General features: G+C 38.1%; 1 protein-coding gene across 1 annotated transcript in view; it reads right to left on the reverse strand.

Annotated features, from left to right (window-relative positions):
• LOC132352711 (phospholipid-transporting ATPase IB-like) overlaps nucleotides 1–27,151 on the reverse strand; it is a 71,710-nt gene that overhangs the window by 20,562 nt on the left and 23,997 nt on the right. Inside the window, 8 exon segments of the mRNA XM_059903399.1 lie at nucleotides 1,451–1,561; nucleotides 5,828–5,909; nucleotides 5,911–5,988; nucleotides 9,825–9,903; nucleotides 11,707–11,791; nucleotides 17,858–17,923; nucleotides 24,097–24,131; nucleotides 26,051–26,098. Coding sequence (XP_059759382.1) covers nucleotides 1,451–1,561; nucleotides 5,828–5,909; nucleotides 5,911–5,988; nucleotides 9,825–9,903; nucleotides 11,707–11,791; nucleotides 17,858–17,923; nucleotides 24,097–24,131; nucleotides 26,051–26,098 — 584 coding nt within the window.

A 27,151-nucleotide genomic window follows, 5' to 3' on the forward strand; every position in this document is an offset into this window, starting at 1 on the left:
TCCTGTAAATATTTTCTGTAACTTCCTGTGAATCTATAATTACTTCAGAATAAAATGTTTCAAAACATATTTCCACAACCAAATTTAAAGCTTACACAGGTATTTTTTAAGTCAGAATGGTAGTTAGAAGATTCACTCCCATATCTTGGCTATTGTAAATAATGTGCCCATCTACAAAGGAATAAAGATGTGGTATATACATACAATGGAATATTACTCAGCCATAAAAAAGAATGAAATGATGCCATTTGAGACAACATGTATGGACCTAGAAATATAACAAAACAGAAATAGATGCACAGACAGAGAGGACAAACTAGTGGTTACCAATGAGGAGAGGGAAGTGAGGGAGGGGCAAGATAGGGGTGTGGGATTAAGAGACACAAACTACCACGTATAAAAAAAATTAAGCATGCACACATGAAAATAATATAGTATTGTAAATCAACGATACTTCAATTAAAAAAACCAATACATAAATAATAATTTTTAAAATAAACAAGTAGCAAGGATATATTATACAGCACAGGGAAATACAGCAGTTATTTTGTAATAACTTTAAACAGAGCATAATCTGTAAAACTACTGAATCACTATGTTGTACACCTGAAACTAATATAATATTGCAAATCAACAATACTTCAATAAAAAAAGGAAGATTCACTTCCCATATCCCATAACCCTTATACACTACACACTAGAGCAAACATGCTTTTTCAGAAGCAATAAAGGCATGGCAAACTTTCAGAGCCCATGAAAAATGCAGTTATGGATCTCTTCCTGGGTCCATTTTCAGGAAAACAGAGGCCCTGCTGCCGGGCGCTGTGCCAGTGTGGCCGTGAGGACGGCAGCCCGCGGGGGGCGGCAGGGCTGGCTACAGTGTGGAAGCCACAGCCCCGCTGCCCCCAACACGGGGAGGAGGGCGGGGACGGGTTTCTTTCATGTCATTTTGTTAACGTGGAGACGATGCTGGTGAAAAGTTTTCTCTTTCCACTTGCTTCAACCACCAGTGCTAAGTGCAGCCGAGACACAAAAGGAAAGAGCGGGTGTCTGCGAGGACAAGGCCCTTCCCGTCCCTTAGTGGGATGTCAGGAAGGCAGCAATAGCCTTGCGACAAGATTTCCCGTGTCAGGAGGAAGACAGCTCAGAAGCCCAGAGATTTCTGGTGCCTTGAATCACCAGGAGGATCTGGAGCCGGCAGAGATGCACTTCGGTTCCAAACAGGATATTTTTTTTTAACCACAGATTACGTCAACAAGTTATCATGACATCATAACAAAAAATGTTAAGCAAAATATGTTAAATTGATTTTATGTGAGCAAAAGCTTAAAGCAGGATCATGTAACAGTATTTTAAGTGAGATAAATGCGAAAAAAAGTAAACTATCAAGCTGTATGTCAAAGATAAGATATAACTCCTCAAGTAAAGAAAGCGTTATCTCCTTTCTTACCTCAATGATGTATAACACAACATTCTTGTACAAACGATACAATATGCATTTGGTCACTCGAAAATAATTCCAAGTTCCATAAACCAACAGAAGCTTCTCTAAGTAGCTAAACTAAAAGACAGAAATAACGGTCAATGGAGTTCAAAGGAACCTACCACTTACTGACAAACTCCACAAAATGTTGTTTTCCCACCTCAGCAGTTCCTACTCTGGAGGACAGAAGCAGAATGAAACCTATTCCCAGACAACCTGACATGACTGTTCACTATCAAGGAATTTTTTTAAAGCTTTATAAAATTAACTTTCATCATTAAAATAAATGAATAAACATCACTTTTTTGCCCAGCAAATTCTGCTTGGATTTTCACTTGTCACCTACAAGGCTTTGAATTTAATCTGATCCACATCTAGGACCTTAATCATGAGAAGGGGTCAGCATTATTTAATGAAGTAAGAACCTGGAAACAAGAACCTCTGTCATGGATTTTTCTGTCTGATCAAGTCTTATGCGAATCATAAAACTTATGGGAATCACTTCCCCCATTTCCTGTAATAAATATATAAAGAGAAAAAGTAAAATTAAAAAGGAGGTAACGTGTGATCTCTGCAGCACGCCTCAGCTGCCTTACCTCATCTATGTGTTCCTTTGCCACAGCACTTTGCACCTTCAAACGAAGTGAGCAGGGCTCACTGCTCACCCACTGCTTACGCCCAGGATTCATGCCTAAGATGTGGGAAGCGCTCAATGAACATTTTGGGGGATGACTATTCGGGAGAATTATTCCGCAAAACGAGACAATTCAGTAATTGTGACCAAGAAAATTAAATACTGACCTCAAAGTGGCAGAAGGCGGTACACATGGGAAAAAATAGCCTTTCAAAAAGGACTGCTTGAGAGTTTGGAACATGAGGGTCAGGAAGCGGAGGGAGATGCTGAGTCGTGAAATGCACAGCTACACTGAAATAAGTGAGTTCAAGAAGGCGGCCAGCCTTTGTTTTTACCTAGAGCTTGCTATTAAACCAGTCATTACAGACAACACTCCTATTGTCCCAATTTTTAGCTTTGCACTGATTTATTTGCAGGGGGAAAAAAGACATTTGAAGTCAAAGTTGTATTTCCTGGGATGGTTTTAAAATATTAAGAAGTTTAGGGAGGAAGAAACAAATACTCTACTCTTTTCTGCAAAGAAAAAGATCTAGGTTGTGACCAGAATGTTACACGATCCTCTCTGAGGAAGGGAGAGTCGTGCATTGCAAGAGGCAGCAAAGGAAAGATGGCTGCACCCTCAGCTCCAGCCCACCTGAGGGTGGGGCAGATGGGGCGGAAATGGGAGAATGGCCACCACGGCCCTGGGGACAAGACTCATTCCGGAGGGAGTCTGAAACAGCCCACACCGTGGAGGACACCCTTCTGCCCAGCTCCGGTCAAAGAGCTGCTCTCAGGTAAAATCGAGACTGAAAAACAAACAAACAGAAAGAAAAACGGATGGAGCTCAAAGTGCTTTCATTAACCTGAAATAGCATTTTAATAAAAAGGGGCCAAAGCATGAGTCAGATCAGTCTCCCGCATTAGTGACTGGCTTGGTGAGGCGACTTAGGGTGGGTGGAAGGAAGAAGAGAAAGCCTGGAATCCTATACCATCTGCCTGATCACAGCTGCAGCTGCAGTTCTAAACCCTTTTAATATTTGGTATAAAAAGAGAACGCTGGAATTACCTTCCCTAGAGAAAATGGTGAACAGATATTCCCCGGGGGCCCAGGACACCTGATTCCGGCCAGCTGTGTGCAGCTGGAGTGTTTACTAGGTCAGTGTTTACGGCACATGTAATTGCTGAGCCCACAGGAAGCATGCATCCCAATGGCATTGAGCAGTGAAGGAAACAGGTGAGTGTGGTGCAAACACTTCTGTGTTTACAGACAGGTGCTTTGATGGTCATCCACTGACACTTTCCTTAACTCAGACCCCTCGTACAGAGGAGCCCCAGTTTTCCCGTCTATAAAACCAGGACGCTTAATCCATGAGTAAGGAGAAGATTCTAGAACTGACCTGATTCAGACATCGAGACCGTATGCTTTCCATCTATGTGGCAGAGCCCTAACAATCCATGCTGTTACCACTCTAGTTTTAGGCATCCACTTACCTTTGGACAGACTACTAAGTCAGCTAGTCTCTCAGGGAGAGCCACCATAAGAACAGCCCCGCAGGGGTGGCCTACCTGGAGGCCCAGGGTTATTCCTAGGGAGCTGCTCAAGAATTACATGTGGCTCCTGAGTCCAGCAAGAATGACAGTGTTATTGTTCATTGCTCAAATGTGATAAAAAATTACATCTATTCAAAGCCAATATTAAATTATTAAAACATTGTTCCAAAATATCTTAATTGTTCATTAAAATGTTCTTCAAAAGTAACAATATTAAAATGTAGAAACAGGAGGTGTTCTCGCTAACAGCAAAGGATGGTGCATAAACATGCAGGAGGTTTAAATCATAGGACCATGCACTCTTCTTAAACACCTTCCAAAAAATGCGACAGCCACTGTGGAGGACAGTTTGGCAGTTTCTTACAAAACTAAACATACTTTTATACATACCATACAACCCAGCAATTGCACTGCTTGATGTTTACCCAAAGGAACTGAAAACTTCTGTCCACACAAAAACCTACACACTGGGACTTCCCTGGTGGCACAGTGGTTAAGGATCCACCTGCCAATGCAGGGGACACGGGTTTGATCCCTGGTCCGGGAAGATCCCAAGTGCCGTGGAGCAACTGAGCCCATGTGCCACAACTACTGAAGCCCGCGTGCCTAAAGCCCGTGCTCCGCAACAAGAGAAGCCACTGCAACGAGAAGCCCACGCACCGCAACGAAGAGCAGCCCCCGCTCGCTGCAACTAGAGAAAGCCTGTGCGTAGCAACGAAGACTCAATGCAGCCAAATAAAAAGAAACCTGCACACTGAGGTTTATGGCAGCTTAATTCATAACTGACAAAACTTGTAAATAACCAAGATGTCCTTCAGCAGATGAATGGATAAACTGTGAAACATCCAGACAATGGAATATTATTCAGCACTGAAAAGAAATGAGCTATCAAGGCTTAAAAGATTTGAAGGAACTTTAAATGCATATAATTAAGTGAAAGGAGCCCATTTGAAAAGGTTACGTTCTGTGTGATTCCAACTATATGACATTATGGAAAAGGCAAAACTATGGAAACAGTAAAAAGAGCAGTGGTTTCCAAGGTTTAGGGCAGAGGGAGGCATGAACGTGTGAAGTGCAGAGGATTTTGAGGGCAGTGAAACTACTCTATGACACTGTAATGGTGGATACGTGTCACTGTACATTCGTCCAGACCCACAGACTGTACACCACCAAGAGTAAATCCTAATGTAAACTATGGACCTTGGGTGATAATGACCTGTCAGTGTAGGTTCATCGGTTATAACACATGTACTGCTCTGGTGGAGGATCTGATAATAGGGAAGGCTTTGTGTAGGGGGCATGGGGATATATGGGAAATATCTGTACTTTCTGCTCCATTTTGCTGTGAAGCTAAAACTCCTCTAAAAACACAATTTTTAAAAATGCCTGCCAAGAGGCAGTGTCTCCTTTAAAAAAAAAGGAAATAGGGATATTTTAAGTCTTTACCAAGAGACACCACAAAGCAAAGCACACAGTACAGACTGGAGAGACTGGGGACTTGGAGGTTATATTAGTAGAGCTACAGATTCTCAGTGGCAGCAGTTTTGCCAACTCCAGAGCTGGTAATGGGAAGACTTTATTTATGCCAAGTGCATAAGGACAAAACTAAAGAGAACCCCAAATGTTGTAATAGGAAAGAATCTTTGTATTCTATTGCAAGCTCAGCATTAGAGGGATGTCGCCTTGAAGCTTAAATTATACATAATGGCCCATTTCTCGGAACCCTGCTTCCCAGGTAATGAGCATTAAGCTAAAATACCTTTGTTTGGCTCACAGGAAACATCCTGACCAGGCTCACCTGTGAATGACTGCAGGGACAAAGAAATTAACACATCCCCTCCAGAGGCTGATGGGAACTAGGAAGTGTTTGACTTCACTCCATCCCCTTTCAGCATAAAAGAAGCCTGAATTCTAACCCAGGCAAGGTGGTTCTTTGGGACACAAGTCCAGCATCTTCTTGGTCTGCTGGCTTTTCAAATAAAGTTGCAATTCCTTGTCCCAACACCTTGTCTCTCCATTTATTGGCCTGTATGTGGCGAACAGCACGAGCCTGGCCTCGGTAACCAAGTGCTGGTAGTTTCTTACAGAAAGGAGCTTAGAGAGTGGGGTAAACCTCGGGGGGTGGATCCGAGGTCTTCAGCATTCTCCATGCCCACCTGACCACCCACGCCGCTGACCTGTGCGATGGCATAATCCGAGTTGTTGGTGGCCTGCATGCCCTCGTTCCCACTGATTCCCACACCCACGTGGGCCGTCTGGATCCCCGATGGCCAGGGTGATGGCCTTTACATGTTCCTTAACCATATCCACTATCTCAGCCTTCTGGAGGGGAGATAACCTGAAAAAAAAAAAAAAAAAAGACAAACGACCATGTTTTAGTGTTCTGTTTTGGTTCATTTTACTTCATCCTGTTCTAAAAGGCTTTACAAAGGAGTCAGCAATAATCTACATGCAGCCACATTCAAATGGCAGTTACTGGTAAATTTCCCAATTCATTAAGTAAGCTTTTTACAGATATAAGAAAGTTCCTACCTACCCCACCAAAAACAAAAAGCAAAGTAAAAAAATAAAACCAAAAAAACACAGAGTCACTGCTTTAACATCCCCAAAGAAATACACAATATTAGTTGCCCAGTTTACATGGAGTTTGCCATTTTCCCCACCACTACCTGTTGTCTGACGTTGGCCTGCTATATTAATTTACATTATCTACATACGTGAGAGGAAGAAGTGGAGGGCTACTATTTCTGAAACTGTAGGAAGGCATGTACCCAAAGACTGGAACACAGAGTAGCCTCTGAAAATCAAACTACTTGAAAAATACAAGGAGACATAAAAACGAGAAGGTTATCAGTCGGGAGAGTCAAGGTCATGCTGTGGGAACAACAGCAACAAACAAAAGCTAAGTGACTTAACAAAAGTTTGTTTATTTCTCATGTGATGTGTCTGATGCAGATTAGGGTACGTCACTGATACTTTTTTTTTCGGGGACAAGCTACAGAAGCAAATTTTATATTCCTAAAAAATTTCAGAATAGCAGACCCTGTCTACCCATAAAATATTTACAAATATGCCAAGGAAGGAGGGCAAAACTTTACCTCTTATTCATCACTCATTTATTCATTCACTCAGGAAGCTAGACACGTACTTCATCAAAAATGATAAGGGCACACAAGGGTTTTACATTCTAGTAAGCAAATGACCTCAGTTATCATTCTCTTCCCACAGAACAGCTCCTAAAAACTAATTTAAATTTAACCTTTTCAAACTTCAGGTGAGATTATTAAAAACTGAGGAGAGAGAAGGGTTCCTTGATTAGAACACACTCCAAATTTTAAGGTAGAAGCACTGCTGGTAAAAACTTTTGCTTCATAATGAAGAGAATATAATGCATTACCATCACTACATCGTAGGTATAATATGAAAAGTTTCTGAAGTAGAGGATGTTAGAAACCATTTGTAAGCCTAGTTCCCATCAAGAGATACTGGTTCTTTTACTGAAATACTTGCAATGATAATAACTTCACCATTTAGACTGATGATCACTTTCATATTTAGGCTGTGATATATGTGGAGGGGAAAAAAACTAACTCAGTTTGATTAATCTCAAGTCTGACTCTTCATGTCTTCATTCAATCTTAATTCCATCCTCTTGACAACCAAGTTCTCCCAATATCAGGGACCAACCCAATAAGCCTTCTCTGCCCCCTGCCACACACCCTCAAGTCCTTCAAGCACTTCTTCATGCAGTTCTGCACCCTTTACCAAAGCTCCAAGTCAGCTCTGACCAGTTAAGAAGAGAATTGGACTATTACTATTCTGATTCTGGAGCTCCCCACCCATGTATGAAAATACAGCCTAAAATAATATTAGTCTTTTAACAACTATCTGTTAGTTGAGTTTCAATCAATAAAATATTTTAAGTCATGTTTCCATATGTGGGCATTAAGCCAAATCTCCCTAATCCTGGAATTGATTATACCCAATTGATAGTCTTTACAGTCATGTCTGGAAAAGTTCATCTTGTCATTCTATTGGCTGAAACAGCACAGAAGTTCCAAAGTGGTCTATTTCACAATATCTGAAGTAAGGGGGAGAAATCTACTAGGGATAGAAAAAAAAAAGTCAATATGCTATATGATGCAATAAGAAAACATAATCCTAAAACACAGTAGTAATTCAAAATAGACATTAAACAGCTAATTCCTACCCTTTTCAACTGAACAGACATTATTACTTTCCAAAAAAATCAAAGAAACTTATGACAATTATAAATCAACAACAAACAGGATATCCCAAAAGAAGAATGTGAACTATTAAAAAATAGAAACTCTAGGGATGAAATAATATACTATATGAACTTCAGATCTGAGATGGGAAAAGAAAGGATCAAATAATCTGAAGTTAGACCAGTAAAAAAAAAAAAAAATCTATTCCAAAGAAGAAAGGGAGGAAAACTGAAGAAAAATGCACAGTGCCACAGACCTCTCGTCAACATTGAGCATTCAATCATATATGTAATTGGAGTAAAGGTAAAGGAAAACAAAAGCAGCAGAAAAATACTTGCAGAAATAATGGTTGAAAACTTTGCAATTTGGTTAAAACACATCAATTTAGGGATACAATGAATCCAAAGTAGAATAAACACAGTGAGAACTACACTTGGTGGCAACACAGGCATACTGCAGGAACCCAGTGACAAGGAGAGAACATGGAAAGCAGCAAGAGGAAGACGATACACCACATACAGGGCGACAGCGATAGGATGACCTTCTCGTCAGGAACAAGGGAGCCGGAAGACAACAGAACGACAGATTCAAAGTATGGAGAGAAAAAAACAACCGAGTAAAGTGTTTACCCCGACGATAGATTTAAGTTAGAAATCAAAAACAGAAGGAAGATAGGAAATACCTAAATGTGTGGGAATTAAACAACACACATTTAAATAGCCCACGAGTCAAAAAGGAAATCGCCGGTGCTTTGTGACCACCTAGAGGGGTGCGATAGGGAGGGTGGGAGGGAGGGAGATGCAAGAGGGAAGAGATATGGGAACATATGTATATGTATAACTGATTCACTTTTTTTTTTTTTTTTGATTCACTTTGTTATAAAGCAGAAACTAACACACCACTGTAAAGCAATTATACTCCAATAAAGATGTTTAAAAAAAAAAAGGAAATCACAAGGAAAATGAGAAAATACTGTACCTTGAACTAAATGACAACATATCAAAATGTGTCAGCTGTAGTTAAATCATTGCTTAAAGAAATATTTATATCTTGAAATGCTTTATAGTAGAAGAGCTTAAAATCAACTATAAAAGCCTCTACCTTAAAGAACTAGAAAAAGAACAATAAATGAAATCTAAAGTAAGGTGAAAGTACAAAATAATACAGATATGAATATGTTGTATTATATATTGGAATATTATATTATTATATATTATGATTATACATTGTATGACTATATTATATATATTAATATGTTATATATATATAATATATATACACATTATATATGCTATATATATCAGAATGCAAATAGAAACTGGACAAACCATAGAGTTGGCCCCTTGAAAAGATCAGCAAAATGGGTGAAGCCCAAGCTAGACTAATCAAGGAAAAAAAAAGAGAGAGTAAACACAAATTATCCACATGAGGAAGGAAAGAAGGAATACTAACACAAATCACACAAAAGTAAAAAATAAATGAACCCTGTGAAGAACTTTATGCCAACAAATTTGACAACTAGATAAACAGACAAATTCCTTGAAAGACACAAACTGCCAAAACTAACCGAAGAAGAAGTAGAAAATATCTAAATATCTGCTGAAGAAATTGAATTATTCATCAAAATCTGTCAAAAGGAAAGTCTAGGTCCAGATTGTGTCAACAGTGAAATGTATCAGACATCCTAGGAAGAAATAATACTAATACTACAGAAAGTGTTTTAGAAAACAGAGGACAGAGAAACACTTCCCAACTCATTTCATCAGGCTGGAATTGTCCTGATACCAATGCTAGTCAAAGACATTAAAGGAAATAAAACCACAAAGAAGTATCCTTCAGGAGCACAGACTAAAAATTCTTAATGGAATTTTAGCAGAATGTGCAGAAAAATAAAATTAAATCATAAAATTTTAAAGCCATGAAGGATGCTGGAGACGCAGCTTACTCTTCTTTTTTACCGCCCTCCACTCCTCTTGTAAGTAACAGTTTCAGCCAGTTCCATACCCAGTTGTTTTCACCAGTTCAGCACACAGGTCAGTCAGCAGACTTCACTTTTATGTGCATTTCTGTTTACTGTTCACCTGATGGGGACACTTAAGCGTGAGGACATGGAGAAACCAAGGCACCGGATCACATAAGCCTGGATAATTGAGAGCTGGAGTCATAGTTGTGCCGGCTGATGAGTGACCCCTGCAGAAGCTGGAAGGGGAAGACAGTGAGGTCAGGTTGGTCATTCCCTGCTCCTCCCTGCAATGTCCTCCCCAGCTGGTTGTCTGTCCGCCACAGCTCACTGCTCCTCTCAGGGCAGCCCACTCTGCAGAACCCTCTCCTTTCAGGTCCCAGGGACCACGACCTCTGATCCCTTTAGACCTAGGGGTACAGCAGCACTTTCCCTGTTACCAGCATGTAAATAATCCTTCTGTTTTGCTTCTCATTTTAGGCTCCTGACAGCAAGTATTTACTTTCAGAGCCAATGAGAGATGATGCCCCATTTCTGGGAGAGAGCGTATGCAAATCTTCCTCTGGACACAAACCTATGAGGATGTGAGGCTTGGGTCTGCCACTGCCAAATGGGAACCAGCCTGGGGATAAAGCCTGCACCAGATGTATCACACAGGAGACACTGTTTGAGCCCACATCAAACCACAAGTGAAGCCAGATTTAGGACAAACCACCAACAGTCCACACAAGCCAACTGCTGGAATATCCATCCTTAGTGGCAAAATCAGCCCCTGTGTTTCCCCTCTCTGCCTCTCTGGTACATCCTTCCATTGTCCCCTCCAGTTTCCACCAGCATGGGTAGGGAGTGAGAGCAGAGAAAAGGTGAGAATTCCTTAAAATACTGTTATGATGCAAAATGAAAACCGGTTTATCAAATCTGAACGGTTAAAAGAAACCATTTTGGTGAACTGATTTATTGATGAGTTTGCTTGCTTCTCTTGAGGTCAGTTCTACCTGCAGAGTTTTCAGCTATGTGAGCTAATAAATTCCCTTTTCGCCTAAGCTGGATTTGAATTCAGCTTTCCATCATGTCTTTCAGCTCTAACTGATAGAAGACTAGGTCACAAAGAATCCTGAAGGCTAAATAAACTACAGACACCTCAGGGGAAAGCAGAGTGAAGAACAGAAGTTGCTGAATATTTTTAGTAGATGCTGAATGACAGTGAACACAGAAGGACATTTAAGGGAGGTGTGTGAAGCATAGAGTGGACCGCACTGATTGAGGGGCACGCCTGTAATAATATTTACAAGTCCAATGCACTAATATGCTCTAATAATTGGTCCATTTACTATTTTTACTGAGGAGCAAGGAACAACTATTCTGCACATAGTTTCATGATTTTCTCAGTTCCAGGCATCTTGGTTGTAGATGACTTGCTTTTTTAAAAAAACAATGTTTTTGCTTGCACTCCTACTCATAACTTCATTTTCCTCTAGGTGTCAGTGAATTGTTTGTAAATTTGCCCTTCACTGTAAATAAACTGAGGGCCTTTGTTCTACCTGAAAGACTTCTTTCATTACATCGATGAACAATGTACCATTGAAAAATTATAAACTGCTTTTGAATAAATCTTAAACCTGACACCATGAATTAAATCCAGACTTTTCATTTCAGATTGAGCAAATATTTTCCCAGGAAGGAACTTTGTCTCTACAAAAACTTATATTTCCATGTCTATATTTTCTTCACATAAACAATATTAAATATAGCAGGAAAAAACAGTGAATATATTCTTACCTACAACATAATACTGCTCTGCATGAGAGGGCCAAATTAAGGAAGCTCTTCTTAACTTCAAAGTGGAGGGCATACTTCAATGTTTTACCATCAATGATTAGGGCCAGGTCATTTTGTCTACCTAACAAGGCTCCAAGATCTTGGCAGTTCTGATTAATCACTTGTTGTGTTGCCTAAAACAAAGAGGGGAAAATTACTTCATCATTTTAAATATAAATGAAAAGACCTTTTGAGTCTAGATGGTAGATTAAGGCGTATGTTTACCTCCTTCTTCCCTGTGAAAATCTCACAGAATTGAAATTTAAAAGTAAATAAATAACATGAAAAGATGCTTGAGATCATTAGTCATCAGGTAAATGCCAATCAAAACCACAATGAGATACCACTTCATACCCACTAGCATGACAAAAGTTAAAAAGTCAGATAGGGGCTTCCCTGGTGGCGCAGTGGTTGAGAATCTGCCTGCTAATGCAGGGGACACAGGTTCGAGCCCTGGTCTGGGAAGATCCCACATGCCACGGAGCAACTAGGCCCGTGAGCCACAACTACTGAGCCTGCGTGTCTGGAGCCTGTGCTCCACAACAAGAGAGGCCATGATAGTGAGAGGCCCGCGCACCGCGATGAAGAGTGGCCCCTGCTTGCCGCAACTAGAGGAAGCCCTCGCACAGAAACGAAGACCCAACACAGCCAAAAATAAATAAATAATTAATTAATTTAAAAAAATATATATATATATATATAAAAAGTCAGATAATAACAAGTGTTGGTGAGGATGTACAGAAATCAGAACTCTCATACACTGCTGGTCAGAACGTAAAATGGTGCAGCAACTTCGGAAAATAGTCCAGCAGTTCCTCAAACAATTAAACGTAGAATTACTGAATGACCCAGCAATTCCACTCATTAGTGTATATACACTCAAGAGAAATGAAAACATATGTCTGCACAAAAATTTGTATATTAATGTACAAGCAGCATTATTCATAATTAACCTAGAAGTGGAAACAAGCTGATGAATGGATAAACAAAATACAGTATATGCATACAATGAAGTATTCTTTAGCTATAAGAAAAGGTATGAAGTACTAATGCATGGTACAACATGGACGAACCTAGAAAACATTACGGTAAGTTAAAGAAGCCAGTCACAAAAGACTGCCTGTTATAGGACTTGATTAATATAAAAGTCCACAAGAGGCAAATCCATAGAAACAGAAAGTAGGGGAGTGTTGTTTAGGGGCGGGGGGAAGGAGGGTCAAGGAGATGACAGCTAAAGGGTACGCAGTTTGTTTTAGAGATGATGAAAAGTTTCTAAAATTGATTCTGCGGATGGTTGCGTATATCCCTAAATGCATTTAAATCCATTGAATTATCTTAAACAGATTAATTTTATGCCATGTGAATTATATCTCAATAAAGCTGCTTTTGAAAAGGTATGTAAGTAGGAGTGAATTCTTAGTTGGAAAATACGGAAGGGTGCTAATAGCAGACGAGGAAGTTTGGGGAAATTCTGGAAAAACTTTAAAAGATGGGAACAGAATAATGGGGTCGACCTCTGTAAAACTGGGTATCAGGTGTCTAAAAGAGAAGGACTGTTGTAGAGAGAAGGATTGTTGTAGAGACTCGATTTAAGATGCAGGAGTCACCTCCTGTACCTTATTTTTTTTTTACCCCATCCTTTCTTTCCTTCAAAATTCACATAAACTGTTGAAAGCTCAAAATTTTACAGAAATGACTCCCACGCCAGTGACAGAGTCAAAAATTCAAGTAGTGGAGTATTTCAACCAAAACATGTAATAAAATTTTAAGTGATATAGATTAACAGTAAAGAATATTCCTTCATCAAATGCAAGTAGAATAAAAAACAAAAAACTGAAAAATATCAGTTATCACCATTTATTGAAAGACTGGTGGACCTGATCAGTGTACCAAATATTTTTTGAGGTATCTGCTTTATTTCTGTGACTCGCTAAAATGAATGCCATAAAGTAGTAAATCATATTTAAGGGTTTATTATTTAATTATTTTTCTGAACTATAATTTTCACTTATATTCAATGATTGATAGAGGAGATTTAAGATCTCAACTTTCCTTAACATATTAATAAATGAAATTTTAACAAAATGTGCCACTTGGGGAAAAATTTTTAAAAGCACAACAGGTGTCAAGCACCAAAAGATTTAATAAAATAATCCTCAACCCTCTTTTTCTCAAAAGGCCTTCATTGCTTATTACTCAAATGCAATAACTGTGTGTGTTTCCTGAATTAAAAGGTAATTTAATAATCCTTGAATTACTGAGGCCTTTATATAAATTTGAAGGTCTAATAACAGATGGAATTCAAAAGCGTGAAATTGGATTTCACACTGTGTAGGAACTATTAAGTGTACTATAACGTATACATCATATTAAACATTTCCACCTCCACTCTTTCCACACAGTTGACTGAATGTTCCATGAATGGTCTCAAGTGACTGCAATGGTTCTTTCCCCCAAATGGAATCTGACAAAATTGAAGGCTGCCTCTACTTTAATAACTTTTCCCACGTTTCATTGATTACTGAACCCAAAACTTGGTGCTTTTCTAATTACCATATTGTTTTCAATTTTACAATTGCTTAGGAACACTAAATGCTTAAAGCTAAAACTGTCAGTTTTAATGTTTAATTTTTTTTTCTCGTCCCTAATTTATTTATCTGTTTCTCTTTTCCACTGCTTCTGCTGCCAATACCAACGGGAGTTAAGCCAATTCTGACATAGTTCATTCTAGAATGTGACTCTGTGACTGACTTTCTGAAATTAATTACGTAAAATACAGTTTGGTAACCGGCAGTACATTATACGGGAAAATTGCATTATATGCTTCAATTATGTAAAACAAGTACATCAATAATTTCATAATGATTATTTAGGGATAACGAGCTTTGAAAATGATATAACTTTAAAGTTTACAGGAACTTAAAACATGAGAAAAGCTTAGAGAGACAAAGTACCAGGATCACTATTTAAACCACAATATTTAAGTGAAATAAAGCCTTCCAAAGTAGGCTACACTAAGACTAGCTTCTGGATAATTCTAATTATCTATGTAATCGACACCAAAATGTTCACAAATTTTGTAAACACAAATTCGAACATATGTCTCAGTTTCCTTTGGTGTATATAATTTGGAGAAATAAAAACTATAATTCAGCTTTCATCTAATATTTAACAATGGAGGGGCTTTATAAAACATAAGAAGATGCTGCTCTATGTTATACTTTTAAAACCCTTATTAATGGGACTTCCCTGGTGGCACAGTGGTTAAGAATCCGCCTGCCAATGCAGGGCACACGGGTTCGAGCCCTGGTCCGGGAAGATCCCACATACCGCAGAGCAACTAAGCCCATGTGCCACAACTACTGAGCCTGCGCTCTAGAGCCCACAAGCCACAACTACTGAGCCCACACACCACAACTAGTAAGTCCACACACCACAACTACTGAAGCCCATACGCCTAGAGCCCATGCTCCGCAGTAAGAGAAGCCACCGCAATGAGAAGCCCACACACTGCAATGAAGAGTAGCCCCTGCTCGCTGCAACTAGAGAAAGCCTGCGTGCAACAATGAAGACCCAACGGAGCCAAAAATGAATTAATTAATTTTTTTAAAAGGACTTATTAATAGTACAAAATCTATATACAACCCCAAACACATGCAAACTAAATTGAGAAATAAAGAAAAATGATAGAAAAGATACCATCACTATTATATGCTATGAAGAGGTAAGACATGAATTAACTACTCCTTAAACATGATGAGATTTCTTTTCTTATATTACGTTGAATACTTTATTGAGGTATAATAGGCAGACAGTAAAATGCAGAAATCTTAAACGTACAGCTCAATGAATCTTTATACACACACACACGCTTGCTTCCAGTTAAGAACCATGACTGCTATACATGTAATAAAAGTGTTTACTCAGAAGAAAACTTAAAGTTCTAACAAAAAGTAATTATTTGATACATAAAAATCAAGAAGCTGGGGAAAAAGGGTTTAGATTAAAAATATACACTTAGTGAAATAGAATATAACATAAAAAGCAGAAAAAAACATGAAAATCTAAAGTTATATAAATCTATGAGTAAAGTATAAAAGACTATTTTTATCTTAATTTCTTTCAAACACACTGAACTGTTTAAAGTAAAAATTATACCACTGGCTTATGAGGCTTTAACCTTTTAAGATAAATACATTTAAATGAGTGTATAGGAAAACTATAAAAGTTCAGTAGAGGGTAAGAAATAAACCTATATGATTCTAGGTTTCTGCAAGAATGTCACTGCCATTCTTACAGAAAAAAAAGCTGAACATACTGAACATCAACTCCGCTTGCATCCATCAGAGAACTGAGGTTACAGGACTAACCGCCGCCCCAAAATCTGGAAAGACATGTGAACACAGAGAATTACAGCTGAAATCTGTTTATCTGGAGAAGAAGCTGGACCCAGAAGCGAGTAGGAACACTTCAATGGTAATTTTGAAGAACTGGTGGAGGCTGAGTGTGGAGTAGCACAAAGGTGAGAAACTCCCTGAGCTGCAACCTTAGCGGGCGGCCCTCACACTTCTGTGCGTTTACCTCTAAGAACCTCACGGTGAGGTTCTCATGGTGAAAAGCTAAACAAATTCCCCTCATGGCTCAGCAGGAGGAGGGTAAAAGTAACCATTGTGAAATATGCCCAGAGCATTCTCCACTGCAAAAGCCTAGTCTCCGAGGTTAAGGACTTTACCAGAGCCTTATCCCACCTGGAGGGAAAGGCATTTATCCAACTCCATCCCCCTCGGGCCTCCCTGTCTCACCTAAGGGGAGAAAGAAAGCACTAAGAAACACTTATGAAGACACAAGGGGCACAGTTTCAGTTAAAGACTGAGATTTAATCCTAAGATTACAGAAAACTTCCCCTCACACATACATTAACACCACACCCACAGGGCTGTAAAAACACTGTGAAAACACTAACAGAAAGGAAGAATATCTTTTATGGGCTCAACAGTAGACTGGACACAGCTGAGGGAAGAATTAACAAGCTTAACGATATGTCAACAGAAACTTCCCAAAGTGAAATTCAGAGAGGAAAAAAAAAAAACAAAAAACCCACAACAGAATATTCAAGAACTGTGGGACAATTTAAAAGGTCTAACATACAAGCAATTGGAATACTAGAAGGAGAAGAAGTAGAGAACAGAAGGAAAAGTTTGAGTACTAATGACTGAGAATCTTCCAAAATTAATTGCAGACACAAGAGGATAGGCCCAGGAAGTTCAGAAAATACCAAGCAGGATAAATGCCAAAAATCTACACCTAGGCATATCATATTCAAACTGCATAAAACCAAAAACAAAGAGGAAATCTTGCAAGAATCCAGAGCAGAGACAAAATCCACCGTACCTGTAGAGGAATAAAGATAAGAAATGATAGAATTCTCATCACAAACCTTGCAGTCAAGAAGAAAGTAAAATATTTAAAGTATTGAAAGAACAAGAAACCCCAACGTCTAATTCTGTATCCAGTGAAATTAACCTTCAAACCGAAAGAGAAATAAAAACTTTCTCAGACAAACAAAAACTGAGGAAATTCATCGCCAGCAGATCTGCCTTGTAAGAAATATTTTTTAAAGTTTTTCGTAGAGAAGAAGAATGATCATGTCAGAAACTCAGACCTACATTTTTTAAAAGGAAGAGTGTCAGAAAAGGAGTAAATGAAATCTATTTAAAAGTCTTTAAAAATGAGTCTAAGAAAATGATACAGTAAAAAATATTTAACAGAACTAGCCATTTAACTTTTAAGGGCAAGGATGTTCAATACTGAATTCCAAAGTTCTTTCATTCTTGCAAGGTAAATGCCATCTGTCTTTTCAAACTTTTCATAATGACTGCTATATAGACAGATTCTTTTTTTCTCCTCTTTCCATTTTAAAAATGAAGGATCTGAATCCTGGATTTGGTATGACACCAGGGGGGTGATAAAGGACTAGCCTCAGACAGAGGGAGGAATAAGTGGGAACCAGGGCTGACACCGAACAGAAAACCAGTAGAATTTTCAGAGTCTCGGGAAAGTATCTTGGGGCAAATCTAGACTTTCCAATGGACTTGAGTGGGAGTTGAAGGCAATCTTATGTAGATTTTAACGGAGCTGGGTAACCCTCAAGTAACAAGTTGGTTACATTCATATTAAATATAATTTAAAAAATCACTTACCTCTAATGAATTTGCATTCAATTTGAATATGAGGCATTTGACCTGATAACAGTTTACAGGAATATGCTACAAAGAGAGAAATAAAGATGTCACATATTTGAAGGCTCAATGCCTTGCATGAGCTCATTTTTAAAATCTATTTATATTCTTCCTTTATCATACTTTCTGCCTCATGACTATTTCAAACCCAGTAGCTCATCACAAAAACTGAGTGAGGGGTTGTAGAAGGGAAAGGAATCAAAAAATTGGTTCATTTAAATCTTAAAAGGCAACCTAAACAGAAAAGATTGGGAAGGTGCATATAACTAATGGCTAAATCTGTACTTTTCAATGTCTATGGATTTTTATTTTTATTATCTTTTTATGACATGAGCTTCAGTTTATGCTTTATAATAATTCCAAGATTTTGAGGAAGCCAAGCTCTGCTCTGTCAAATTGCTATTATCAACGGTATGATACCTAGTATACTATTAATATCATCCAAGGTACGACCAAAAGAAATAAATGTGTACATTTCTTGTACATCTCAGGAAGCATTTTCCAATTTGAAAATTTTAAGTCATTCTCACTTTTAAAATTAGACTGAGAAATAAATATATATACAGAATTAGCCTAAGGGGGCCCAAATACAATCTGTATCTAGAAGAATGAAACCATCTCTGAGATAGATGAACCCTTTCCAGAAAGGTTGAGTCTTTATAAAAGCAGTCATTTAAAGCTGAGTGAAGCTGAGGAGACATCCACTAACAGATAGTTCAATGACAGGTCACTTTCTTTTCCTCCCAAAGGGTTAAAGGGGCATGATGTGAAAGCTCTTGGATAAATGAAAGGAACTAACCCAGCTGTGGAAAATAACGGGAAGTAGTGATTCAGTTGTTAAGAGGCGAGCTCTTCACAGGTTGAGCAAGTTAGGACAGTATTTCTCCTCCATCTCACAGGTTCAGTTTTCCTCTCTGAGAATTAATGGTTGTCCTAAGGAGATGGTATGTGTGCATATAATTCAGCAGCTACCCGCTGGTCCACGCACCCTCCCACTCTCCAGACAGCCATCTCATACTGTTTCCTCTCCCCACAAATCTTCAATATATCCTCTCCAGCTTCCTTCTCAGCAAAATGAAAATGTGGGCCCCTTGTTCACAAAAAAAAAAAAAAAAAAAAGGAAGGGGGAAATGCCATCACAGATACTAAAATATAAAGGTTTTCTTTAAAAATATTTTATACTTAAAAAATATAACAGGTGTAATGGTGAATAACAACATAAACTTACAAACTGCAAAAAGTTATATTTTGGTGCCATAATTTTATATAATGCAAGAAATACTTTATTAATGTGAAATCTTGATTGATCATAAGATTCTTCTGCCTTAATTTTCTGCAGATTCATTTATTAGATCATCAAAATTTACTTTTAGCAACTTTATTTTCAAGCAATATAATTGAAAGCAATGTTACTCTTGACAAATGAAAGATTTTAAGTTTTTATCATTTTTAATTTTGAGCAGGATCTTTCTGCTAATATAACTATTGCTAGAACTATTAAGAGAGTTTTATAGACTGTAAGAACTCTGTGATAAATTTCTGATAAATAATTTTGAAAATTAAATTTTTGTACATCTATAACTGATGATTCCTATGGAACAAATTTTCTAAAATGATTTCATACAAATCAATTTCATGTAAGTTGGAATTGAAATGTAAATTTATACAACATCATTTTAATGTTTCCTTTGAAATTTCCTGAAACTTGTAGATGTAGTACAAAATAACAAAAGTAGCTTCATATGTATGTGATTCAAAATGCCTCTATGTATGTAGTCTGTTCAATTACAAGGAGAGAATCATTTTTAAATGGTCTTCTTCATTAATTATTGGTTTATCTGATGCTTCCTAGGTAAACAGTGTTCTATTCCATAAAATATGATGATCTTTAAATTAAAGTTCTGTTTGGAGCATGTGGATATTTGCTTTGCATTGTTGCAATGCTTTTTCAAAAACCAGAGATTCTAAACTTTTCAAAGAATTCTCATGACTTCCTGACATGTTTTATTGTAATGTCCACGTGTCCACTTATATTTTGTAATAAGTTACTGGCGAAGTTAACTGCCTGAGTGCTGGCAGCTCCTGACCCAGTGCTCAGGTTGGAAAGTTAGTATTTGTGCAGCTGCTCAGGGGCAGAAACCGGACACAGAGGGCCAGCCAGCCTCCCATCAAGGGTCCTGGTGCTGCCCCCGTGAGGAGCCTTCCTCTCTCCAGAAGCTACTGCTGACTCCCCTGGCTGATTCTAAGCAAAGGCTAAAGAGTCTCCATGCATTACGACGAGAATGCAAATCAAATCAGCTTGCAAGGTCTGAGTGCTTCTATTCGTACCCAGCCTTATACTGGGTGCAAAGGAAGATTTACAACAGATGTGTGATAAGCCTCTTAAAACCTAAGGAAGCAAAGCTAACACAAAAGAGAACAAACCACATACAAATTCATTGGTAAACCAAATGTAATAATACATGTCCTACTGAGGTCAAGAGGCAGCAGATCCATGTCAAATCATGTTCTCAGAAAACTCTCAGAAGGTAGTAGAATTAGAAACTGGTCTTAGAAACGTGTAACAGTAGTCCTTATTTTCACTTGTTGCTGTTGACAAAAAACAATCCTGACATACTGATTCCTGAAAGTAAACCTCCTGCCAAATCCTTAGCCAAATTTTGTTTGGAACCTGTGTCAAGACTATGCGTAGTCTTTTAACTGCATGATGTTAGCCAACTTTACCTCCTTGAGAGATGGTGGTAATCTAAACTGTCACAATATTCATAAAGGCAGCAGCTAACATCTACAAAGCCCTCACTCTGCCCAATACACCATCTTAGAAAGAACTTCACAGACACCATCTCACGTAATCATCACAACAACCAGAGGTATCATGACTATCTCCATTTTATTAATGAGAAAACTGGGGGTTAGAAAAGGCTCCGACTGATAAATGTAGAGGCAGAAGATTCAGGTTCAAACCCTGGTCTTTATAACTCTGAAGCCTGTCTTTTCAACCACTCTGCTATGCATTTCTCTTCAAAGATATCAGCTCACAGAACCAGCTCTCAATCTTTTTCCTCTTTGAATCATTCCTCAGCCATTCAAACCCATGAAAGCTCTCTAACCAAAGGCTATTGCTTTTCTGGGGAAAAAAGCAAGAGCTCAGAAAGCCTCTAAGAAAACAAATATGCCAGCACAGTCTTCAGTTTATACCAGGCAAAGTTCACTGACTCTGTCTTTCAGCTGGTCTCCTCTTCCTGAGCAGCCTCTAAGGGAAGACAGTGAAGTCCAAGCTAGGACCCAGAACTCAGAAAGGGTTGGGGGATGGCAAGCTGCACTAAGCCATCAGACATGTCTTGCTTTGCCCTTACAACATTTTATACATTAAGTCATAAATCAGGATATTTTATATCACAACACAATTATCTTTTAAAAACTAAAAACCTGTGCCAACGGTGGATACTCATTTGCAAAAGGCACGGACGCACTGGCTGTCCCTCCTGCGGGCCAGCGCCCCCTTGTGGACTCCCCCCTACGACATGCGTGTGTTGCCCTTTCCTCTACACACGTATGATTGCCCTATGCCCACCATGTGTGTGTTTTGCCCTTTCCCCTACAGGTGTATGCATTGCCCTATTCCCACTACGTGTGTGTACTGCCCTTCATTCTAGCCCTGCCAGTTCTTCCCAGTGTTTTCAAGCCCTACTCTAAGAAATCGAGAGTTTGTTTCCTTTCTTTTTTCAAATCCACCACAGTTACTAAACACTTGTTTGAAATGGGTGCAATTCAATGTAGCAATTAGCTAACCCAATCCATTTATTCTGAGCAAAGGGTGCTTCAAGTGAATTGTAGACTTCTGGTAACAGAAGTAAGTCTCATTCGATAGGGACAAAAATTCTGCTCTTAACAATAACTGCTGGGTCTCATCTAGATTGTGTTTCAGTACTAAGCTGAAGAGACAGGTGAAGGCTCAGGTAAAACTAACAGTGTCCGGGAGTGGGCCTGACAAAGGTGTAATTTAGAAAGGTGGAGAGAAAGCAACTGTCCTTTTTTATGGTGCTGGGTCAGCTGAGCCTCTTCACAAGACAAGCACTAAGTTACTGTGGTCATTGAGTTCGTGGTTCTCAAGAAACATAGCAAGTCACATTAAAGCAGAAATGTGGAAGAGCTGGAAAAAGGAGAGCATACGCATGGTATGTTTCCAAATGTTTGTCAGATGGATAAATGAGTGGCAGCATCGTGGTTGGACCCCTTTTGCGAGTCTTTATTAATCACGTTAACATCTAACATTCCTGCAGGACTCGCTAAGTGCTTTGCACCAAGCTAAACTCCTCACGGGGGTTACCTCAAGGCATCGTCACAAGAACCCTATGAAGTAAAAACTATTATCATCCCATTTTACAGACAAGATAACTGATGTTCAGAGAGGTAAAGTAGCTCCTTCAGAAATAACCAACCCTTCATCAACTATATGTTCTCTTCCGCTACCACCCTAGATCTCAGCTCCCTTCACGGCAAAACTCTTTGAAAGAGTCATCTGCACCCACTGCACCCACATCAATGAGGGCTGACGGATCAACCCACCAAATGTATCCCAAATTTACAGTTGGCCTTTGAAAAACGCTGGGATAAGGGCACTAACCCTCACACAGTCAAAAATCCACGTATAACTTTACAGTTGGCCCTCCGTATCTGTGGTTCTGCATCCTGCAGAACTGCAGTATGTACTACTGAAGAAAATCCAAGTACAAGTGGACCCATGCAGTTCAAGTCATGACATTCAAGGGTCAGTTGGAGTCCCTCCCCCACATTCCCCATCACATCCTAGTACAAGTCACTGTCATCTTTTGTCTAGACTCCTAAAAACGCTTCCTAAGTAATTTCCTGGTTTCCATTTAGTCTAGTTTCCACACAACAGCCAGCAGGTATTTTTAAAACACAAATTAGATCATATCACTCCCCTGCTCACAACTCTACACATTTCTTACTGTGGCCTGACAAGCTCTCATCTCCTCTTTCCCTGCTTTGCTCCCCGTGTTCCACTCACGCTGGCCTTGCTATTGTTCCTCAAATAGGACACCGGGGCCATTGTGTTCACCATACTTTTGCCTGGAACCTTCCCAATGCTAGCTCCTTCTTTCCATCTGGGTCTCTGCCTCAAATGTCACCTCCTTAACACGTTTTCTGTCTAATTACCCCTCTACCCATGGCTATGCCCTGCTGTTTTTAGTCTTAGCACTTGCTGCAATAATATTACAACAGACAGTGATTTGCTTGTTAATTTTGTCGTGTCTACTTGGATGTAAGTTGCATGAGGACAGAGACTTTATTACTCAATATTTCATTCCCAGATCCTAGAATTCCCTGGCATGTAGCAAGTATTCAATATTTATTAAGTGAATGAATGTAGAATAGACAAATTAGTGGAGATATCATTTAAAGGGTGTCTGATGAATACAGAGTGATTTTATAATATGTGTTTATCTACCCAGAGCTGGCTACCATGATGATCATGGAAAAAATAGTAATGTCAATTCCTTCTTACCAAAATTTACACATTCACAGCTAAAAGTTGATTTTTCAACTCCTTTTCTGCACACCTCAATCCTAACATACAATCAAACAGTGAAATTTAAAAAAAAAAAAAAACAACAACTATAAAGGCAAGGAAGTGACATCAGAGCCTGGAAAAAAAAACACTAACTGAATATTCTCACTAATGATCAAAATGTTTATGAACAGACATATATAATTCAAGCATAGGTATATACATCATGGGGGGGAATGCCATAAGATAACTTCAAGCATCAAAGGAAAAGAACAAGAAATTACATATTACTCACGTGGGCATTCTGCATTCCATGTTTCAAGAATGTGAAGGAAAGATAAGAGTTTGCTTTGCTTAGTTTGTTCAAATTCTCTGCCATATAATGGCAAGATTTCATTGCACTACATTTTCCTGAAGACATATAAAGCAACTACTTGAAGGAAACTCAACCATACATTCTTAATTCTAGGGCATATTTAAGATACATGTACAACCAGATTTTTTAAAAAAACATTCTTTGTGTCTATTACCTATGTTAATTGCAGTTTCTTCTTTATCTCCTGTCAAGACCCATATTCTTATGTTTGCTTTCAGTACATTTGTTATCGTTTCTGGAACACGTGTTTGAAGGCGATCTTCAATGGCTGTGGCTCCAAGTAGCAGGAACCTCTAGACGTTTTTTGAAAGAGGTATTTGTTTTTACTAATTAAAGATAAAAATATTTTTAAATGGAATAAATAGAGCAAATTCTGACAAAAGATATACAGTCTAACAATTTATTACGTGAAGTCCCATATACGTACACACACACACACACTTTTTTTCTAGTCTCTTCCACTCGTCTATTTGTTTGTCCCTATTTCACTACAACATGAGGCAGTGTAGCATGATTGTTAAGAGCTAGGCTTTTGAATTCATTCCCTAACTCTACAAGTTACTAGATGTGTGATCATAAGCAAACTACTTAAATTTCTGTTGCTCAGTTTTCTCATCTATTACTGGAGAAGTGGGGAAAATAAGACTACTGATAGAATTATTGTGAGAGTTAATATTTGGAAAGTGATTAGAATAATATCTAGCAGATTATAAATGGTCAACAAATATATATTATTTTAATTATTATAAGCTTAGGGTAAATCTTGATGTCTAGAGAGGTAAGCCTCCTTTATTATTCTCATTCAAAAAATATCACAATAATTCTTAGCCTCCTCCTACTACTTCTGAATGAATTTTAGAACAAACTTGTCAAGTTCTGTGAAAATTCTGTTGGTACTTTTATGCATTCCTGCAGTGCACTGAGTTCATAGATTACACTGAGGAGAACTGCCATGTTAATTACCCTGGTTTTTCCACATATTGTATACACCCTTCCATGTATATAGGTCCTTACTTGTCATTAAGAAAAATTTCATAATTTTCTCCATAAATGTCTCATCACCAGATGGTTTACAGTTTTTGTTCTTATTGTGAAGTATCTCCCTGCCTCTAGAGAGAAGTGGTGTAGAGTTATTTGAAAGTGGACTAAAAACGTTTTTAAAAGAAGTATGATTGATATGCTAAAAAAAAAAAAAAGAAGAAGAGAGAGAGAGAAAGCAGATCATACAAAATGCTCAATTAGAACCAAAGGCAGAAAAAAGTGGAAAGGAAAGAAAGAAAAAGAAAAAAAGGAACAAATAAAAAATAGTTACAAATACAGCAGATATTAAACTAATAATCATGATAAACATGTATGATCTAAATACACCAATTAAAAGAGGCTGTCTGATAGAACAAAAAATGACACAGACTTAACTTTACGTTGCCCGTAAGAAACTCACATTGAATATGAAGACACAGATAGATTAAAATAAAGGGAATGGAGAAAGATATACCATGCTAATGCTAATAAAAGAAAGCTGCAGTAGCTATATTAATTTCAGAGGAGACTTCAGAGCAAGGAAATTATCAGTGATAGAGAGGGGCATTACATAATGATAAAGAGTCCATTATCTAGGAAAACAACAATATTTAATGTGTATGCACCTAACAACAGAGCATCAAAATATATGAGGCAAAAACTCATAGAACTGCAAGGAGAAATGGATGAATATACTATTATAGTTGGAGACTCCAACACCTCCTTATCAATAATTGATAGATCCAGCAGATAGAAAATAAGTAAAGATATAGTTGAACAGAATAGAACCATCAATCCACTGCATCTAATTGACTTTTAAAGAATACTCATCCAACAACAGCAGAGTAGGTGAAGCATAGGAGATTTTAGGGCAGTGGAACTACTCTATATGATACTGCAATAGTGGATAGTCACATGTATTTGTCAAAACCCACAGAACTGTACAGTAAGATCAAACCCTAATATAAACTATGGAGATTAGTTAATAACAACATATCAATATTGCTTCATCAACTGTAACAAATGTACCACAAATACAAAATGTTTATAATAAGGGAAACTGTGTAAGGGGGAGAGGAAGGTTATATGTGAATTATCTGTACTTTCTGCTCATTTTTTCTGTAAACCTAAAACTATTCTAAAAAAATAAATGTATTTTTTAGAGGAGTTTGGGATTAACATACATGCACTATAATAAGAAAATAGATAAACAACAGGGACTTACTGTATAGCAGAGGGACAGAGGGAACTATATTCAATATCTTGTAATAACCTATAATGGAAAACAATTTAAAAAGTGTATATATATATATAAACACACACACATACATATATATATATATATATATATATATATATATAGCTGAATCACTTTGCTGTACACCTGAAACTAACACAACATTGTAAATTAACTGCACTTCAATTTTTTAATGGTTAAAAAATAAAATAAATAAAATATTGTAAAAAAAAAAGGTATTAATTTTTTGAATGGCCAAAGGATTTGAATAGACATTTCTCCAAAGAAGATATACAAATAACCAAAAAACACATGAAAAGATGTTCCACATCATTAATCATTAAAGAAATGCACATTAAAATCACAATGAGATCCACTTCATACCCACTAGGATGGCTATAATCAATTACAGATGGTAACAAGCACTGGTGAGGAGGTGGAGAAATTGGAACCCTCGTACACCGGCTGTGGAGATGTAGAATGGTGCAGCTACTTTGGAAAATATAACTATTGTCTCAATAGGTTAAAAACAGAGTTACCATGTGACCCAGAAATTCTACTCATAGATATATACCCCCCAAAAATGAATGTGTTCAAGTGAAAGCTTGCACATGAACGCTTATCACAGCATTGTTCATAATAGCCAGTGGAACAACCCAAACGACCATCAACAGAGTAATGAACAAACTAATTGTATATCCACACAATGGAGTATTATCTGGCATTGAAAAGGAGTGAACTATGTATGCATGCTACAACAACATGGGTGAATCCTGAAAGCAGTAAGCTAAATCAAAGAAGCATGTCACTAAAGACCACATATTATATGATTCCATTTATATGGAATATCCAGAAGAAGAAAGTACAGAGAGCACGAAAGTAAATTAGTGGTTGCATGGGCTGGGGTTAAAGAATGGGGTAGGGGTGGGAGGATGGCAGAGAGTGAAGACTAACGGATATGGGTTTTTAGGGCAATATCGAAAATATTCTGCGTTCATCATGGTGATGGCTGTAAAGCTCTGAGTATACTAACTATACAACTGTACACTTCAAATGAGTGAACTCTATGGTACGTGAATTATATCTCAA

The sequence above is a fragment of the Balaenoptera ricei genome, chromosome 18 (assembly GCF_028023285.1).
Source record: "Balaenoptera ricei isolate mBalRic1 chromosome 18, mBalRic1.hap2, whole genome shotgun sequence".
Taxonomy (NCBI): domain Eukaryota; kingdom Metazoa; phylum Chordata; class Mammalia; order Artiodactyla; family Balaenopteridae; genus Balaenoptera; species Balaenoptera ricei.